This window comes from Garra rufa, chromosome 13, assembly GCF_049309525.1.
Source record: "Garra rufa chromosome 13, GarRuf1.0, whole genome shotgun sequence".
In the NCBI taxonomy this organism is placed as follows: domain Eukaryota; kingdom Metazoa; phylum Chordata; class Actinopteri; order Cypriniformes; family Cyprinidae; genus Garra; species Garra rufa.
In genome coordinates, this window is record NC_133373.1 from 16,484,104 (window position 1) to 16,505,354 (window position 21,251).

General features: G+C 34.9%; 1 protein-coding gene across 3 annotated transcripts; it reads right to left on the reverse strand.

Annotated features, from left to right (window-relative positions):
- Positions 1–438: 438 nt before the first annotated feature.
- On the reverse strand, positions 439–20,695 carry papola (poly(A) polymerase alpha). Of its 3 annotated transcripts, none has more exons than XM_073852924.1 (23): positions 20,549–20,695; positions 19,384–19,554; positions 16,922–16,988; positions 16,754–16,835; positions 16,548–16,657; positions 16,403–16,456; positions 16,172–16,283; positions 10,916–11,005; positions 10,390–10,528; positions 10,172–10,244; positions 9,101–9,221; positions 8,851–8,935; positions 6,958–7,011; positions 6,730–6,849; positions 6,485–6,594; positions 6,230–6,354; positions 4,807–4,934; positions 4,586–4,662; positions 3,759–3,988; positions 3,526–3,585; positions 3,309–3,365; positions 3,176–3,211; positions 439–1,757 (listed from the first exon to the last, which is right to left on the reverse strand). In XM_073852924.1, the coding sequence occupies exons 1-23, from the start codon at positions 20,554–20,556 to the stop codon at positions 1,662–1,664; spliced, it is 2,205 nt and encodes a 734-aa protein (XP_073709025.1). In that variant the 5' UTR covers positions 20,557–20,695; the 3' UTR covers positions 439–1,661. The 3 variants fall into 3 exon arrangements, with proteins under 3 accessions (XP_073709025.1, XP_073709024.1, XP_073709026.1); XM_073852923.1 differs by having other exon boundaries at positions 4,583–4,662; XM_073852925.1 differs by having other exon boundaries at positions 1,656–1,757; positions 3,288–3,365; positions 4,583–4,662.
- Positions 20,696–21,251: the final 556 nt, after the last annotated feature.

A 21,251-nucleotide genomic window follows, 5' to 3' on the forward strand; every position in this document is an offset into this window, starting at 1 on the left:
CTTTTTTTTTTAAATATTAGCTTTGAAAATTAATTAGCTGTCAAAATTAAATGATTAAAGTAAAAAAAAAAAAAAAAAGTCTTTCAAAATATCTATTTAATGTATAATTGGGCTATTTGACAGCTTTCAGCTAAATCACACACCCCAACCAAAACATATACAAATACATTTTCCAGAACATTCTCAGATAAAGTGAAAAGTATTTTTGTTTTATGAAATCCAAGTAGTTGCCCTGGATAGTTTAAGTTAGTTAGTTTAACCGACAGCTATGACAAAAAGATTTTCATTTTTAATTTAGAAGGTTATGACGTAGAAAAACCTAATGGAGACTTTTTAAAAATATATATTATAAACAATCTATTAAAACAATTAAAATATAAAGCACTGCGTTAATAACGCTGCTGTTAAGAGACAATACAAATAAACCAATCACAGTGATTTCTCTTTGCAACAATGTAGACTTTTATTTGTGAAAAAGTACAATACCTTGTCCTTACAAATAAGCGTATGAAAGAACGGAAAGAACATTGCAAGGCCATAGGAGGCATTTCACAGGAGTGAATCTGTGCTGTGACGAGTGTTCCTGGGGCGGCAGCTTTACCATTACACGAATCCACACAGTCAACACAGACCAGCAAGACAAAACACAGAGTAAGAAAAGTTTGTACAGATTTCAAAAATGAACAAAATCACTCTCCTGCCCCAATAAACCATCATTCGTTTGAAACTTAAATCTATCTTTTAACATCCACATCCAAAATCAGGTCACCGTAACAAGTTGACCTGCCATTTTAAATCACAATAGTAATTCGAAACGCACCTTTGATTCCACATTAGGAAAATCCCAGCATATAATAGGAAAATTAATCTGTTCAAAGCAAATAAAAGTTTTGATATTGTTGTCTCTATTTTAATGAATATATATATATACACATGGTAAAACGAGCCTAAATGAATGGCCAGCACTGGTCTCCTCAGAGCATGAATCGGAGCATGCTGGGAATACTAGCTATTTCACTCCTAATAACACCCATAATTAATGCCCTGCTAAGACGGCAGAGCAAAACGGTGGTGTTTACACTAATCTGAGACTGATTTGGTTAAATTACAGCTGCATTAGTGAGCTAGAATCATCTGGATGAGCTAGCTATGTCCTCCGCTGTGCATTTTCCATGTCAGATTAGTACTATCATTAGTTCACGCTGATTCAATGCATCTCCACCTACTGAGCACGCTTTGATGCTCATCTACACCTTCAGCTCTGTACAATATGGTGGATTGGTCTCCAATGGACCAACTGTACCCTGGAATATAATTACATGCCTCTTTATTGATTTACAAAAGAAGAGAACAAAAAGGGGAAGAAAAAAAAAAAAAAAAAAAAGCATAAAGCGTTACTGTCTTTCAGGTCAAAACAGAAGGACGTGATAAGATTTACAAAGCATGTGCATCAAATCACACAAACACATTAAATCACATTGAGGTTTTTGGGTATGACATCTCTTTTTTTGCATTGTACTGAAGGGGAGGAAGGGAGAGGGCACAGGGAAGTTTGTGGAAGAACAGAGCTGCCCCCTTGTGGAGAGCCGTGTTGCACATGGGCAGGAAACGAAGGGACTTTCACCTCCTGAGTATGAGACTGGCAAAAGATTGAGCCGGTTCTACCTGCTGAGTCTCAGCTTGATGGAGTTCTTGACCACGGGGATGGGGTTGGCTGGGAGGCTCGGAACATCCGACAGATCAGCGTTAGAAGTTTTCTGTGGAACATCAACAAGAATAAACTTAATTGTAAGAAGAATGGGAATAATCATGAGCATGTCCTAACCAAGTGATACAAACTAATAAATCACCTCTTCAATTTTAATGACAAGAGTTCTGTTTGAACCAGCTGTGACTGCAAGATGACATTTAGATTTATGTTGCACTGCCCTGGGCAATCAACCAAAAAAAAAAAAAAAAAAACACTGGTCCAAAATTCACTACAGAATATAAGTAGAATATGACTTAATTGCCTAAATAAAAGTGTTTAATATGTTTTTTTTCTATATGTGACCCTGGACTACTAAACCAGTCAAAGGTTTTCCACTGATGTATGGGTTGTTAGGATAGGACGATATTTGGCCGAGATGCAACTGTTTGAAAATCTGGAATCTGAAGGTGCGAAAAAAAAAATCTAAATATTGAGGAAATCGCCTTTGAAGTTGTCCAAATGAGTTACAGTAGTAAATTTACAAAATATCTTCATGGAACATGATCTATACTTAATACCTTAATGATTTTTTGGCATTAAAACATTTTTTTGACCCATACAATGTATTTTTGGCTGCTGCTACAAATATATCCGTACTATTTAAGACTGGTTTTGTGGTCCAGGGTCACATACTGCTTTCCACAACTAAAAATACATTTGTTTTAGGTAATGGACATCATCCATTTATTCATTGGTCATTTTGATTTAAAATTTACATTTAGTGCTACTTAAAAAAAACGCTATTTAAAATAAAACAATGATTAATGACTGAAACAATCTTCAGTCCTTCAAACACATGAGATGCAGAGTTCCTTATTACGTGTTATTTTAAAAGCTCTTAAATATGGCATGTCTCTTTGCTTGCCTACAAATCACAATTATCTTTTACTACTGTTTAATAATTGACTTTTGAAAAGATTGATAATTGATTTTATGAAGTTTTTTTTTAATGTTACTGACCAAATAATGAGGCTCCCAAGGCTTTATATGATTTAAAATAATAGTAATTTAATATAATTCAAATTTAAAAAGTTGTTTTCTGTTATATTATATTTAAAAATTAAAAAGCTTAATTTTCAGTATCATTACTCAAATTTTCAGTATCACATGATCCTTCAGACATTATTCTATAACATGATTTGGTTCTAGATAAAGAGACATTTATCAAAGGTGTAAACAGCTGTGCTGCTTAACATCTTTTTGGTGAAAGCCATGCTGAATGAAAATATTAATTTAAAAAATCTGTAGTGTACATAGTAACCCTTAATGCATATTAATGCATGAATATATTTTGTTATTAAAGATTACGTTTCCCGCATTTTTGAGTGGTGTTTCATGAGCTTACAGTGAAAAAATAAAATGAACCGAGTTGTCCCTAACTGAAATAAGGATTATGATGTAAAAACCAATTGAACATGTCCTTACCTGGGTAAGCGGTGTCTTTTCTGCTGTTTCCACCGCCTGAGAATGACAGGAAATAACATCAGCATTTTGCCTTCTCACATATTTACTACATTTATCATTATAACTAGCATACCCTTTTTTATCATTGGTTTACCGTTAATTCTGTCTCTGTTTTAGATTCACCCTCTGAAGGAACAACTTCAATGCTAAGCTAAAAAAGAAAAAAAAAATTATGACAAACACTGAAAGAGCAATGAACAAATTGCAGACAAACTTCCTCTTTGAGTTCAGTGAATGCAATGTAGATAAAAAAATTGCCACTTTTGCCACAAAAAAAAAAAAAAAAAAAAAAAAGAACAAATATCTATTACCGCTGGATCCACAGCTACATGGCCATCAGTTTCACCTGAGGACGCTTCTGGGGTTGAGAGCTGAAAGAGTACGATTTAATTAGACTTTTTAGACACTGTCCACACTTTATATGTAAGGTTAATTAAAAAGAATGGACACAAAAGTACTGTTTTGATTGTAATTGTGCAGCTTAAGTTGTGATCATATTGTGAAGGATACAAAATAAAACTTCAATATGAGAGCATTGTCCTACCTCCTCTACTTTGGCTTTCTTGGATGTCTCATTCTCAAACGGTGAAGCAGGTCTTTTACTGACCGGGCTAGCAGATGGACTGGGATGAGGGTCCTGTTGTACACTGTCCACTTTGGCTTTCTTCTCTGAGTCATGCTGAACGGGTGAGGTGGGCAGCTTTAATGGAGCTGCACACTTTCGCTGGGCATTGCTGCTGGAAGTCCCAACATTATCTGGCTTAGTGGCATCCACTGCAATGATCAACACACGAAATCAGTACTAGCATTAAGTAGTAATAAAAACATTAAACAAAAATTGTATATAGTATTTAAAGTTATTAACAAAAAAAGCTTATCCAAAACATGAACAGCCTGACATCATTCACTCACCCTCATGTTGTTCCAAACTCATAACTATTTTCAGTGAAGCACAAAAGGAGAAATTTTGAAGAATGTTAATGTTGTTCTTTTCCATATGACATATGAAAGGTGGTTTAAATGTCACTATCACATCAGGTTTGACTTCTGTCGTAAGAAAATACAGTTTAAGTAATCTTAGGTAAAAAAAAAAAAAAAAAAAAGTATATTATATATATATATATATATATATATATATATATATATATATATATATATATTTTATACAAATCTTTGGAGGAAAAAAAAAATCAGTATCAACATCCTTCAAATCATCTTTTTGTTTTCTATGGAACAAAGTCATACAGGTTTGGAACAACTGAGGTATAAAGATGAAGAAAATTTTCATCTAGTGAACTATTCCATCAAATGACAAAACTAAAAAAAAATGTCTACTTTAAAGTGACTTTAAGACCCCAGCAGACATACCACCTGCCACGAGCGTGCTTCCTCTTGAAGAGTCCATTTTTCCCTGCAAATCTGAGGTGTTTGTGGCAGCACCAGTGGAGCTACAGTCAGATAGAGATAGGAGAGAAGGGGGAAAAAAAAGATAGAAAATCAAGATGTAGAGGCGTTCCCAACAGATCTGAGTAATAAAAAGTTACACAAATGAGGGAAACAGATGAACAGGTGAAAATGGTTTGATGTTTTACCCCTGAGGGCTGGAGGCACGGGCAGCCTTGGAAGGGCCCGTGGGGGACGGCACTGACATGCTGTTATCACTGTCAAGTGATAGGTCGAGACTGCCGTCATTCATCGCACGAAGGCCATCAGATGAATGCTGCAGGAAAACAGAGATGAGAACAAGACAAGTTTAACAAAAACATTAGCACCACACTACTGAGTGAGACTGGTCTCATCAACAAATCACTAAAATGGTGAATTTAAATGTTTATATCAATAAAATGACTGTTGAGATAATTCAATGTATTCAAAATTAAGATAAAAAAACAATGTTAAAGTAAAAATAAAAATAATTAAGCTTAAAACAGTGGTCCTAATGCAGGGAGCAACAGGAACATTTATTTAAATATTAAGAAGAAGAAAAAAATTCTAAAAACAAATTAGTAACTGAGAATATTTTTCCATCAATAACTTTTCTTTTTGCTTTGTTTTAACAGGGTTCGTATAGATGCTGTAAAATGAAATTCCAGGACTCCAGACTTTTAATGCACAACTTTTTTTGATTTTCAAGGACTTCAAACACACTTATCAAACAATGTCTACTATTTCAAATTCTAAAAAAAAGACAAATGGGTAAATAAAAATATATTAATATAAAATGGCAAAGTATTACTACTAAAGTATTATAAAAGTACACTACAATTTTACTAAAGTAAAACCATGGTTCATTTGCTTAAGAGAATTGTATTTGTGTGTCCTTTTTTTTTCTTTGTTTTGTTTTTATAACTGTAATGTTACTGCCTTAATGGGTTGATATTACAAAAAAAAAAAAATCCGAAAAAAGGATTAGCAAAAACACTCTTGCGATACGTCCCAATCTGAATCAAATGATTCGTGGTACCATATTTGAAGTCCTGATCTGAATCAAATGATCTGCGATACACTATTTGAAGTCCCAATCTGAATCAAATGATTTGCGATAAACTATTGACAATGTTACTCTTTTTGCATCTTCAGCCATGTTTACATGACACTGTCTTTATGTTTATGTTTAACCGCTAATCTAAAATGCTTAAATTCCTTGAGTAAAGAATGTAGAATTATCTTTTGACAGTATTTTAAAAAAAAAAAAGCAGTGAGGCTTTGGTCCACTAAAACATAAAATGCGCAAAAAGTCAAAAAACAAAATAACAACTGTAAAACATCAAATGAAATCATAAAGATAACTTGACATTTGCGTGTCAAGGTCAATAAAATTCAGGATGTCAATTGACAAAACTCTATTAGAACTTGAGACAACAGCATTATTTATAATCTGAGGAATGAAAAAAAAAAAGTTCAAAAACTATTTTGAAAAATTTCCAAAAATGTAAAAATTAAATATAAATTTCTAAGAACTTGGCACATGCATTTTAAAACAAATGTTTAGAGTGTTTGCAAAGTAACGCTTGCCTTCCTCTTGCTCCTCTGAATAGCCATTTTGGGCAGTAGTTGTTGCAGTTGTTTCCTCTTCACGTGCATGGCTGTGATTTTCATATCTGGCTCAAACATTTTACTAGTGATCGCCTGCCGGTAAACTACAGCCATTCAGAGAACACATGTTGATTACTGAGATATATTTAATCATAGGGCAATACTAGCAAGCATCCAAAGAACAAAAGCAATACCTCTTCCTGTGTTCTCTTGCCAGGAGAAAGCAAGTCTTACCTGTGTCCGTGAAAGACTGGATGTCAAACGTCAGGTCCACGTTAAGATTTTCTGATCCCTCCATTTTTTTGAACACAATACCTATTACCCACATTGTGCTGAACTCCTCCCTGCATGTACACAAATAAAGGAAAGAGTGAGTAAAGACTTAGTAAAGATCTGCCTATTGACATTACTTCCTTTCTTAAATCAGTTAAGCCTTTGTTCAATAAAGGGAAGGACAAAAGCATCTTAAAGCATCTCACTTGTCAGCTCCCTCTTTTGGTCCCGGGAATGACTGTGGATTCACATGAGCGAGTGTGATGAACTCATTTTTCTCCAGGTTTCCCACCAGGATTCGGATCTTTGATTCCACGAGCCCCACCCTGTCAGACAAACAGTATATTTAGTCTGAGTCTACAACATTTTTAAACAGATGCAGGGGATAGAGCTGAACATCGGTCCGATAAAACATGTGACAGTGCTGTACTCACCACTCTAAGTGCTGCTTCTCTGTCTGTGCACTTGCTAGCAACACTATATAATGCCTTGGGACATAAAAGACAGAACAATGCCATTACATCCTTTAAACCAGAGTCGTTCAACCAAACCCGGCAAAACCTACAGGGCCTTCCCGCCCGACATCAATGAAACTGCACCGTTACACTTCTCTCCAAAGACAAATATATCTTCAACTCAACACAGCAGGGATCTTTCATAGCCAGCCATGAGCACGCTTCACACTAAAACCTTTTAACAGCAGATTCACAGCATTTTTACAGCAGATCAGAAACATGAAAAGATGTAAATACTGATCAATTATGTCAATCAAACTGAAAAGGGGTGTTCTTAAAGGGATAGTTGACCCAAAATTAATCTCATCATGTACTCACCCTTAAGTGAGTGCTGGTAACCGCTAACTTCCACAGCATTTCTTTCCATGCTATGGAAGTCAATACCTGCCAGCACCTTTTTGGTTACCAACATTCTTCAAAATATTTTATTTGGTGTTCAACAGAAAAAATAAACTTAAAGAGGTTTGGAACAACTTGAGAGTGAGTAAATAAAGTGTTCATTTTTGGGTGAACTTTTAGTTTAATATTTTTCCTCCTGTTTCTCACTAAAAATTCACAAGATTCAATTATTTGAATCTGCTTTACTTTGTCCAACCAAAATTACTCGATACGATCATATTTGAATAGACGGTCTCATGTACAAACTTTCAGCAACTTTATATTGCTTTTTTTTTTAAAAATCAGATTTTCTGTGGAATAGCTCCTTATATCTCAAATGAATAAAGACCAAAGCAAAAGCATGATATTCTGTATTTTTACTGCAATTTAACGTTACAATTTTATTCTTCGTGGATGTATATTTTGTATTTTTTTGCAAAGCAAGACACTTTGGGACATTTTTCATACTATGATTACATTTTAGGGGCTTGTCTGGGCAGAACAGAAAGGGATAGTGTTAATTAATCATATTTAATCCATTCTTTAAAACCAGCTAATTACTACATTGTCTTTTAAAAAGAAATAACGGTGATAATGAATTTTGAGTACCACAATGAACTGCAAACAGTCGCTGCATCCTCACGTGGGGTGAGAAGATTGTGTCGTACAGTGAAGGGTTTTCAAAAAGCTTAAAATGAGCTAAAAATAACAGAATTAACCATTAAAAGGCCTCCATAACTGAACAGTTTTCAAGCACATTGGATCTTCCATTAGACCTTCATTAGCCATTACAAATATCCAAAGGTCTTATTTCTTTAGATTGAATTGTTTCTTTTGGCTGAAAGCCGTTATGATGAACTTCACACCACACTAACAAAAAATAAATAAATAACTAAACAAAAACAGACAGACTAAATGCTACACACTGACAGAAATTGAAAAGAAAACAAAATTAGAAACACTATGAAAACACAGACTAACAAGAAATACATTGTACGAATTGTGAACTAAAACATTTTATTTTGAATTGTATACAAATTAATATAGCACAAGAAAACCAGTAAAACCTTTAAAAAATAAAGGCACTTTAAACTTAAATACCTACCTTTTAAAAATATAAATTTAACCATCTCAAAAAAAAAAAAAAAAAAGTTACTTACATTTCAGGCATGCTCTACAATTGTAATTTGTTCAGCAGGACTATTACACATTTTAGCTGTCAAAAACGCTGAAGTGTCATAAAAGCCATTGTGTTGTACTCCATAGGCATAAACTGATAGTACTTTTATTTCAAATTGATGACACCGATTACATAAGATAGTATTTATGAAAGGGCTATGAATGTGTGTGGGTGCAGTTTTGAAAAATAAATCTTTATTGAAATGGTTAAATCTCACCATGAGTGTCCAACAGGATATGCAGCTTAATACATACTTGTATTTCTGAAAGAAGTTTGGTGCTTCAAATAGTTTGGACCAATCTGCTTTACTCTGCAATATTTCATCCGTGATTGCAAGACCTGTGAGGAGTTAAACAATTGAAATGTGAGTCAAGAAGTGACGTGTAATATCAGCGTAACAGCCTGGCGGTGTCTTTTCAGCTTAAAAATTAAACGCTTAACTAAAACTGAATTTTCCACTATTCTATGAAAATGTTTCTAGGGATCTTCAGAAATTAGACTGACCCCGCTTGAACTCTTCCACCATGATGGCCCGAGTAGAGGCAGACACATTGTAAGTGGAGTTTTGTTGAGGGTAAGCTGGTGTGATGATTGGCATGAGGTGATACCGGTCACTGGGGGTTACCTGGGAGGAAACACAAAAACATTGTAACATTTAGTAAAAGATATGCAAAATGTTTTTGGGGTACATAATGTTTAATGGCTGTCCATAGAAGTCTGTGCAGAAAGCTTCAGTATGACTTATGTCTGATGACAATATTTATAAAAAAAAAATAAAAAAAAGACAAAATACCAGCAAAATAAGAATATTCTGAACATTTATGATACATTTAATATTTCCATATAAAATTACCCAGCACCATAAATAAGGAGATGATTTTATTGTGCTTCTTAGTAGTTCAAGACAATTCCTGACTGTCAGTTTTGTACTTTTTACATATATCAAGAATTAAGCAAGTAATCAAGGCATTATAATAGTCTCTTAATCTTAATGTTTGGTGTTCTTGAAACACTGCATGATTTAGATCTTATTACTAAAGTGTTTAATTATCACTTTTAAAGTTCTGTTCAGCATTACCGGTGCAACAAATTATTCACTTCATCTTGTAACCTCAAATTCCAAAAATGTCTCCTAATTAATTTCCACATCATGTTCACAATTTCACAAATGTTTTAAATTCTCCCAAATTATACCAAACAAATAGATTACAAATTATACATAAGTGGACATTATCAATTACTGATACATACTGATATTTTTGTATTACTATGTATACTATTGTGAAGTTAAAAGAATATTACATTCTAAATATATTAACATTAAAGGTATAATTCCATCACATCAAGTGAGGAAAAAAACTGCCATGATTATTTGAACTAGATTTTAACTTCTATCATAAAATTGGCTTTGCAACATTGAATTTTTTTTTAGTTTAAATGTTTTGCTGGCAGATTTAAGCCAACTCAGACCAAATACATTAATAAAAACATTGTCAATCAATATTGTCTTTATATACTGCCTTACGATTCAAATAAATAAAATACAGTCAGATAAATCAATGAATAAATAAGTACCCTGGGATCCCAGACTGGGAGGTTGAGATTACAGTCTTCAGGTTGCTTTAGAAGGACAGGGTTTGGCCATTCCCTGAAAACACCAGCCAGGAAGAAAAAAAATGAATGAATTAAATTTGAGGAGAACAAGTCACAGAAAACAAACACCAGAAGTCTAGATTCATCTCTGCATTATCTCATTGAATTTTGAAAAACATAAGATAGTTTGAAAAACTCACCACTTTGAGAAAACCAAAAAGAACTTATGGACCAGTGTGGATGCCACAGCATTGGGGTAGAGTTGGCAGGTTCTCGCAACCAACATGGCCCACGATACACCCCCCAGAAAACCCAGGATATTTGAGTATATATTATGACCTGTAAAATATACAAATAATGTAATGTATTTGTTAATCTCTGTAAACCACATGAATAAATAAACCAGTCAATTTTTCTATTTCACATCCTAAGGTCAAAAGAAGCATTTCTAAAAGTCAAATGGCATTCAAGAATCGATTGTTTTTTCAATAAAGTGCAAGCATGAGCATGTATGCACAAGTTGCCAGGCAACAAATGCAAGCCAAACGAATCTCCTGAGGCATAACGCTGTAGTGTTGCTTTTCATTGACTGCACTAATACCCACAAACACAGCAGGTCATTTAAGGTCACTGTGGGGATTGTTTTTTTTTTTACACATTAGACCAATTGTGACATGTTCCACAAACAGAATAACATGTAAAGCTGACAGACAAACAACTACTCACGTTTGGCCCACAGCTTGATCGCTCTTAGAGTCAGTCTGAAATTCTCTATGTTGGGTACCAAGTGGAGAATTTCATCAGTAACTCTGCAACCTGTAAATCAGCAGATTAAAAAATAATAATCAAAAGTACATAAATCAAGATTACCCAGGGGGAAACTAAAACAAGCAGCAAGATTTGGGACTGGGTTGACAATATTTAAGCGATTTTAATCGATCTTCATTTTGATAAGCTAATACAAAGTCCTAAATTCAAAAAGATCAATCTTTTAGTCTCTGCTGTTGTCTGTTGATGTGTGGTTTACTAAAAATTACTTTTAGTGCACAGTCCAACAAATAGTTTCAATATGCTTTGCATTTTGTTTTTGATATGGAAAAGTCTTATTTTAAAATATGGTCAATTCTTATCTCTTTACTACTAGTTATAGCACAAAATAAACATGACTGAACAACAGAATGTGCTGAAAGAAACAGTTCAACCTACTGAATCATGTATGGTAACTCAAAAGTTCAACCGTAGAAACACGTCAACAAATAAGCTAGTCTTAGTCTCAGCCTCAGACATCACGCCCACGGAACGTTGGCTAAACGTCTGATGCATATGGTACACTTAAATGGAAACACTTCAGGAATGTCGAAGTCGTCATCTGATTAGTTGAATTTGACCGGATTTCCGGGAGACGCGAGTGTCGCGTTTGCTTTCGGTCCTCCGGGAAACAAAGCGCAGACTGATTTACTCAGCGTTTTGCTAAAAGGTGCTTACGCAGACGCCATTGTTGTTATACACTTTTGCGACGTTCGCGAACAAATTACTGACTTAGTGCTTGTTCTCCCTCTTCTTATTTAACTTTCAATGCTGGTTATTTCAATGACTGACTTGTTGCATGCCAGTCTGTTGTTGAGGCATTTCCATGCACCGAAACGTGACGCTGAACGAAACGAACTGTGATTGGCCGTTTGACATGTCGGTCAAACGGCCTTATGGGCGGGCCTTGGCCAATTAAAGCTGCCATGAATTCCAGACCTTCAGCCGTCAGTCTGAAGGTCTGGCTACGCGAGACTATAAATAAGCTTGCAAACAATATGTAAGATTGCATTTAGCTAAAACCATTTAATGTTCATATATCATTAGTTAGCAAGAAAAAAAAAAACTTTAGAGGACCATTTTGCTAAACATATGCACCAGATTGTTATAAAATAAATTTTATTAACCTGTTAAGGATCTCTCATACACAGGGTTTCTGCAGATATGAACAAGTGAAATTTAAGACTTTTTAAGACCTTTTTAATACCACCTTATATGAAATTTAAGACCGAAACCTGTAATGGAAACAGATATTATATTACATGCATATATGTAATATTTAATGTGTTTAATGTAAAAAGTAAACAATTTCATGGCTGTCATAAATTAAATTTATTACTACGATATACAGTGAACTTTTCATATCAGCAGATACTATTCCACACAAAACATTCCCATAAAAGTACCACTAGAAATATCTGATGTAAAAAAAAAAAAAAAAATTCTGAACCAATATTTTCATCAGTGCTCTATTAGCTTTTACATCTTAAATCTGCATATTTGATTTACCTTTATAAAGGCCTTTTTTTTTACTTTTGAAATGTATGAAATACCTTTGAAATTTATTTTATGAATTTATCAATAAATTCTAAATGGCTGTTAGCAGTGAGATTACATAATTTACACTGCAAAATTAAAAGTCAGATTAATGTTTTAAATACATTTATTGATTTATAAATATATACATTAGAAATGTTGGGTGTGGAGGCATACTTTTAAACACACTAAACTACCAGCAGGTGGCGGTAAGTCACTTCATGAGCGAGTTATTTCAACTGATTCGAGCAAAACGCTGAATTATAGCAAAACGTTGCTAGGAGAATGCTTCAGCTAATGTTGCATATTGTCTAATATGTAAGTAACTACTTGACTAACTACTTTTTAATTGAGCTAAAATTAATGTAACATTTGTAATTGTGAGAATTTTCAGCAAAAAGCTCACTTGGTATATTACTGAACTATATCATGCTATAAATAAACTATACATTTTAAATGTTTACCTCAGTGTGTTTCTTTAGAGTGCTGTTACATTCATTTGTTTTAAAGTATGTCACAAATAGACCAGAAATACACTATCCATTATCAATTTCTGTTTACGTTGAATGTATTAAAATTAGTGGTGGGCATAGATTAATTTTTTTAATCTAGATTAATCTAGATTAAATCTTGAAATTAATCTAGATTAATCTAGATTAAAATGGCTAATTTGAATTCTTCTGAAAGCATTTAGAATATGTGTGCTACCCAAATAATGACTAAAAGTAAGTCTTTGAGAACGGGTTTCTCAAGCCAGGTGGCGCATTAGACCAGGCGCTCATCTCCTGTTTCCAAAATGCATTACAAACTGCTTGACAATTGCATTTAAAACACAATTAACTATACAAACTTGTGTAACCAAGTACTTCTGCGCAAAAGGCTGTACGACGTGCGCGTTCCAGTAAAATATACAGGCGCGCGGGTATGGATAGCCTATCTGCGTGCATCTTACAAAAAACTGCGTTGCTTTTAGAAGCGTCAATTCAGTTGTTGCATATAGTATAATGTCTTTATTTCGGGATTATCAAAGTAAATTATAACTCAAACTTGAGATTTTACTGGGGCACAGCAGATTTTCACTGAGGCACGTGCCCCAGTAAAAAGGGTCTAGCAACGCACACACCTGCCCTGAAGCGGCTTCATAACTGCATCCATGTCTGCGCGTCTCATTCGATGTGGTAATTTCACAGAAGTTGAAGACTCGTTCTCGCCCCCTACATTGCAATTCAACTAGATATCCGTCATCCGCGCTAAAATATCAAAGTGAAAGTCATCATATCTTGCGTAGTTTAGACCCAGCTCTCAACCCAACTTTGAGAATAGATTAACGGCGATATTTTTTTTATCGCGCGATATGAGTCTCACGTTAACGCAGCACGTTAACGCCGATAACGGCCCACCACTAATTAAAATATAAATCTTTCTTGCCTTTCGATGCTTCGCTAGTTGTTTTTGTCACTTCAGTTTTAATCAGGCGGTTTGTTCGGTCGGGCAAGTAAAAAAAAAAAAAAAAAACATTTTAAAAGTATTTCGAACATTATATACAGAAAAAGGTAGTTTGACCTGTATTCTGCTACTGCGATTCTGTCTGAAGACGCAGTAACTTCCACAGAGGGAGAGAAAAATCTAGTTGTTAGCAACTGGCCTTAGCCAAGCCCTATATTCAGTTTTTTCAAGCTAAGTATCGCTAAACTTGCACTTCCCCATAACTAAAAAGTTAAATCCATTTTACTTCTGCGGTACAAGCCGAGAGAGACTCGCGCCAATAACAGAAAGCTGATTGGCTATTGCATGCTGGTCTCATTTGTAGTTTAAATACAGCAAATTTTATTTGGACTAGTGAAATAAAGAACTACAACACCACGGAAACAACAAAAAGAGAATTAAAATGAGCATTAGAGGTAGCGTTACATGGACATCGGAAAAATAAGACCTGTGTAAAATTATTTAAGACCTAGAACAGCGAATTTAAGACTTTTTAAGGCCTAAAATTTAGATTTTTAAATTTTAGACTTTTTAAGACTTTTTAAGACCCCGCGGAAACCCTGCATACATTGTATGTTTAAATTAATCTGTCATGAAAGAGATTATTAGACATAATTTAAATGTTTGTGTTTCAACACAGATTTAAATAAAAACTGCCTCATGAGCAATTTAAAAGTTTGTATACAACTCAGTTTTTGAGTGTTTATTATATCTAAAAATAAAGTATTTGTTAGACTCTTTAATTAAAACATAGTAATGTACCAACTAGGGCAGCAACGATTCGTCGACGTTGTCGACAAAAATCGCTAATAGAAATAGTCGACAATGAATTTCATTGTCGATGTTGTCGCCAGACATGTTTTTTCCGACCGAGTGAGGCATCTCTCTGCCGAGAGTCGCACATGCGCATTAGCTTCTATGCTGAGCGATAACATACAGAAATGGCAGCGTCCAACGCAGCAGCTGCGCGTACCAAAACACGCCCGTTTCACACATACTCCGTCTGCAGTGCGTACGCGCTGCGTATTTTTTTCCGCACCCATGTTAACGGATAGAGCGTTCACAATGCACGGACTGCAAACGCGTTCTGTGTGAAAGCAAAACGAGTCCGTGCTGCCTCTGCACCGCATACGTAACGCACACGGACTGAGTATGTGTGAAACAGGCGTAAAGTTTGGGAGCATTTTAGCCTGCTACGGCGAATAAAAAGATTACCTGCATGGTTTGCAAAGCAGTCCTTGCGCATCACGGCAGCACCTCGGTGATGCACGAACATTTAAAGAGAAAGCACGTCGGACAGTTGAATGAAACCGAGTTTGGCTCGCCTCGGTAAGATTTAAATAACATGGAGCCAATACATTTTGTTTTGGATATACATTTTTGTTTACTGTTTTATTGCTGCTAATGTGCCTGCCCCTGGTTTACAGGAAGAAAATGTTTACTTGATTTTAATTTATTTTTTCTTATAAAACAAATGTGCCTGTCCTTTAAAAAAATGATAGAGTTTCTTTATTTATGCATTTATGTCAATACTGACCGAGTACTGTGCCTAATTGGTTTTAGACAGGGCATTTTTATTTACTTTTAGTATGAATCGGCCTATCAGCAGCAAAGTTCAATAAAATATGCATTTTTCATTGAAGTACCCCCTTCTTTCTTGTGTTTACTATCATTTTCCACATAAGTAAAGCAATCTCATGCTAAATTTTAGAAAAATTTAATAATTATTCGATTAGTCGACTAATCGTTTCAATAGTCGGTGACTAGTCGACTATTAAAATAGTCATTAGTTGCAGCCCTAGTACCAACTGACAGAGTTTCCTGTAAGGGTTGGGAATCTTTCAGTACCTCACGATCTAATTCATATTGAATCTTGGGGTCACAATTTGATTAAAACTCAAAACTTTTCAATTTTTAAGCACGATTCTTCAGCAAATTTATTTTGCACACTGGACATCACATGCACCAGTATTTTGCTATAAAAACACCTGTATATAGTATGGGTAGTCCTGACTAAAGAAATCAGTGTTTCCCATTAACTATTAATTTCAAATCCATACTGAATCTAATCAAGAGTTTGTGAATTGAAATCAAATTGATTCTGAAAATGTCAATAATCAGCCTCGACCTGATTAATCAATTATGACCAATTACCGTTCAAACTCCGGATGCAGCGAATGTCAAGGTTCTTCAGTAGGCCATCATCTCGCAAATCCAGGTTCTCCGGAATGGTTTGTAGTGCCAGTCGGGCAAATAGTATATCAATCTGCCACAAAACATAACATATTACCAAAAAAACAACAAGAGGAGGGAACAAAATAGAAATTTTCCCTTTATTTCATATATATATATATATATATATATATATGGGTGTTTAAAAATTACCTCTATGCCATCAAAGGACAGCTTTATCACGGGTACAAATGCTTCCTCCACCGCCTAGAAGGCAAAAGCAAAAATCAATCATTAAGCCTTACAGATATTGCAGAGAAGATGTGAATATGTAGACCATTTACAAAAAGCCTCATACCCTCAGGTCTTTGACTTCCTCCTGCTCCTTTAATTTCTCATAAAACGAAGAGAAGAAGTCAGTTCTCTCCACGTGACGGGGTGCAACGCAGAGAGCGTCAATATCAGCACCTACACAATTAGTTTAGCGAATAGGACATTACAGGCATACAGAGACTATGTAAAGTACATCTATTGATCCATCTAAAACTCTTGTGTAAAACGTACCCTTGGTATGAACTCCAAGTCTGTAGGAACCAAACGTGAAGATTTTTCCACCAACATTATCAATCACTGATGCTGGAATATTCTGTGATTATATGAAAATACACAACATATCTGTGAGAAGTTATTTCAAAGTTGATGTATATTATAATTGAAAAGAAAAGAAAATACCTTGGTTTCACTGACATCACGGATCCACTCCTTAACCAATGTATTTAGCTTCCCAAGCACTAGGATTCTGTGGGCAAAAGAAACATCTTTAAAGAACAGCAATTTGATGAATCCTAAAGCTGGGACAAGACTATGTTGCATGTTTATGGATGAACATCTTTGAATAAAATATGAAATAATTAAAAATAAATATTAAATTTCATCTTAAGTGAACATACACTACCATTCAAATGTTTAAGGCCAGTAAGGTCATTTAATATTTTAGAAATAAGTATCTTATGCTTATCAATGCTATATTTGATTCAAAATACATGAAAAATACAACTGTTATGAAATGACTTTTGTGTTAGAACATTTTAATAATTTTTAATTGTTTTTAATAAAATACTACAATAAAATGACTGGCCCCAAACTTTTGAACAGCAATGTAGACAAAGCTAAATCATTTTAGTACTTGTGCATGACCTTCTAATATCACCTGGTAAAATAAGAAATATCAATTGTAACAATTGTTTCTTCATTTTGTCCTTTTCGTAATTTTTCAAACAAAACATGCTGTTACGATTGCAAAATATTAATAGAATTTTAATTTTTCACATTTTTGTAAAATGTCTTAAAAGCCAGTTGATTAGTGGCAATCCTTTGGGAAGTGACATCAATTTGGTGTAAAAACCACAGCAATGGATTTGATGAACTGTGTGCGTGTTCATTAAATGGTTATGTTCTAAGGCTATGTTCACACTGCGGGCCTTAGTTCTTAATTACGATTTTTTTCTTAGATCTGATTTCATATAGCTGTTCACATTAGTGTTTTAAATGAGGCCAATATCAGATTTACAGTGCGAACTGATCATGGTTCTGAACTGGCAAAAGAATGATACAAACTGGGTTTGCAAGTTTTCACAATTAGGTCTGCCCAGTTGCTTCTCAAACCTAGTCCAAATTTAGCCCAACCATGTTGAGGGGGAAAATATCACATTAGTGGGGTCGCATCAACCCACAAAGTTGAAAAACAAGCAGGGAAACTGTGGAAAACTGTGGACTTGGCAAAACTTGCACAGCACGCTGTCATATGGAAGTAAACACAGAGAACATAAAGTAAGTGATTATGCGTTTATTTATACTGTGATCTGCTGCAGAGGCCAGCGAAATTATGCACAGCCAGTATAAAAAATAAATAAAGACAAAAATGTGACAAAAGGCAGCAGAGTTGTGAAACTTTGATACAAGCCGTCATGTTTTGCTTGTAAATAGAGTTGTCACTGTAATTCTTTCGAGTTCTGACACATCACACGTCCACTGATTACCTTTCGAACTGTCTTGATAACTTTGAGTATGTAAAATCATGGAATCGCACTGCAAAACATCTTGTTCATACTGCAGGCAAATGTGGCATAATCAGACTTTTTTTGCTCATATGAGACTCAGATCTGTTTTTGTCACGACAGTGTGAACAGCACAAACCGCACTGAATCTGGTCTTTTCAATTCCGATTTGTGCCACTTCCATATGTGACCCTGGACCACAAAACCAGTCATAAGGTTAAATTTGACAAAACTGAGATTTATACATCATATGAAAGCTCAATAAATAAGCTTTCTATTGATATATGGTTTGTTAGGATAGGACAATATTTGACTGAGATACATCTATTTGAAATCTGAAATCTGAGGATGCAAAAAAATCAAAAAGACTGAGAAAATCACCTTTAAAGTTGTCCAAATTAGGTTCTTAATGCATATTACAAATCAAAAATTACATTTTGATATGCTTACAGTAGGAATTTTACAAAAATTCTTCATGGAACATGAACTTTACTTAATTTCTTAATGATTTTTGGCATAAAAGAAAAATCTAAAATTTTGACCCATGCAATGTATTTTTGGCTATTGCTACAAATATACCCCAGCGACTTAAGACTGGTTTTGTGGTCCAGGGTCACATATGTGGTACTAAATCCAACAGAGGTCAGATGTTTTGTAATGTGACCACGTTCAACAGTCATGTCGGAATTCATGCGACTTTTACACCACTGTAGATCGACCTTCATCATAATTCTGTGATTTTACATATCCAAAGTTATCAAGACAGTTGCGAAAGTTAATCAGTGAAGTGTGATGTGTCAGAACTCAAAAGTATTGCAGTGAAAACTCTATGTACAAACATGAGGGCTCGTATCATAAAAGTTTCAAAACTCTGCCATCTTTTGTTACATCCTTGTCTTTATTTTTCATATTGACGCTGATCAAACTATAAATAAATGCAAAAATGGTTACTTTATGTTTTCCGTGTTTACTTCCGTATGACAGCACGCTGTGGAAGTGTTGCCAAATCCACAGCGTTCCCGTGAATTTAGGCTACTTTTTCCACTGTTGCCACGGAAAAAAATTGGTGTGAACGTAAAAGTGTCAAAAAGCATAAACCGCATAGATCTGTGATTTAGTGAAGCGTGTCTCATTTACCTGCGCTGCAGCTCCAATTCCTCCTCAAAGACGCCAAAGGGTCGAAGTGTCTCTGTCAGCTTCCGAGTGAAAACCAGATCAGCCTCTTTAGGTAGTGCCAAGCTGATAGGAGACGTGATCCCATAATGCTTTGGGGTCTGCTGCACAGTTTGCACCTGACTAGTAATCGGACTGTGAAAAAGCCAAACATTAATTGTCAGAGTCTCCCGTTTACATCTTTGTTGAGCTCAAAATTAATAATGAAAATCTGCATGTTATGAAAATTTAGCATTCACACACCTGAGCACATGCAAAAATCAATTAAAATAAGTTACAGATAGTTAGGAAGCCATCTTTACACATATTCATTTATACTTAAATTTATTATAGCCAGCACTCTTTGGGGAACATAATTATTTAATACTCCACAGGAGAATATAGAAATCAATTTGGTTAGATTTCTATATTCAAAACTCAGTTTGGTGGAGACATTTCCATGTTAAACGAGCAATTTTAGTACTAAGTGGTGAACTGCTCAAAGTATGACAAATATTCTGAATAACAAAGACTTTATTACGCATACATAGGACTGTTGTCTATTGGGCATTACGACGTGACGCGCTACATTTAATTGTTTATACATTGTCACGCCTAGTTGTTTTTTTCTTTTGTCCGCACTCCGCAGACGCCATGTAAAGACAAAAATAGTTAAACTTTTATACGTGTCTAGAGGTCCCTGTCCCTTTGCGCTTCGTACAGTCGTTACAGTAGTAACGTTACGCTAGAACGCGTTTTGTGTGAACGCCCCCTTTAAAGGGTATTAATATGAAGTCACTATCCTACATCTATACGTGCACTAGTGAACTAACTTACATATCTGCACAAAGTTCAGCAACCACTAACAGTTAAACGATATAGATATAAAGTCCATACATACAAACCGGCGCGCTTACTATGAGACCGATCTCTACATCTGACGCCCTCTTGATCATTTTATCCCATTAACCGCTGCATATGGACAAGTTTGATTTCAAAATGAATGCAATGTAAACTAGTTTAAAAACTAAATCGCACCATTAAATGCTCTGATTAACGTGTCGAGCCTGCGACCGATTCGTGACATAAGGCCCAGGACCTCGCGTTTGCTTTGAACACATTTGTCTTCAAACTCCGACGAGATACTTACAAAGGCATTATGAAAATCTCCGGCTTAAGAGAAGCTGAGAAGCAGGTTATATTCCGCCATTGCGTTCCAGCCTGTCATGAACTGTTATGAAGGCAGCGAAGTTGTTTCTTTTGTTTGAACCAACATGGCGCTCCGGCAACAGCAACTGCCAATTGGTACGGGAAGTGACGACATGGCGCATCCCTTGCTGACGCTGGTTGACCTGCGTCTTGTTTTTCCAACCTATTTTGAAAGGATTGTATTTAAAGGGACCGCAGCTAGCTAAAAATCTGTGTATTTTTGTAATAACATTGTCACGAACATTTTAAAACATTTCTTTATTAAATTACATTTAATGTTTTTATTCATTTTATCTGCACCGCAGCTAATTTAATGATAAGAAAATGGTTTGACAATGAAAAATATTATTTTTATACAGCATAGTATTGATACATGTAGCACTGCATATATTGTTTCACAAATTATGCTAAAACTGCTAAACTGCCTGTAAGGCAAAAACTGCACAGTATTCAGCAGTTTACAAATTAAATAGTATTTAATTTTTAGTATTAGCACAGCTGATTTCAGTGAGCAGTAAGATATATTTACAATAAAAGTATTTTTTTATTAATTTTTTATTTTATTTTTTGCTAACCCCTTAGGTGAAAATAATTACTTGTGAATCTTTAACTAGCACCTGTTTTCGCTTTTATAGTTATAAAAA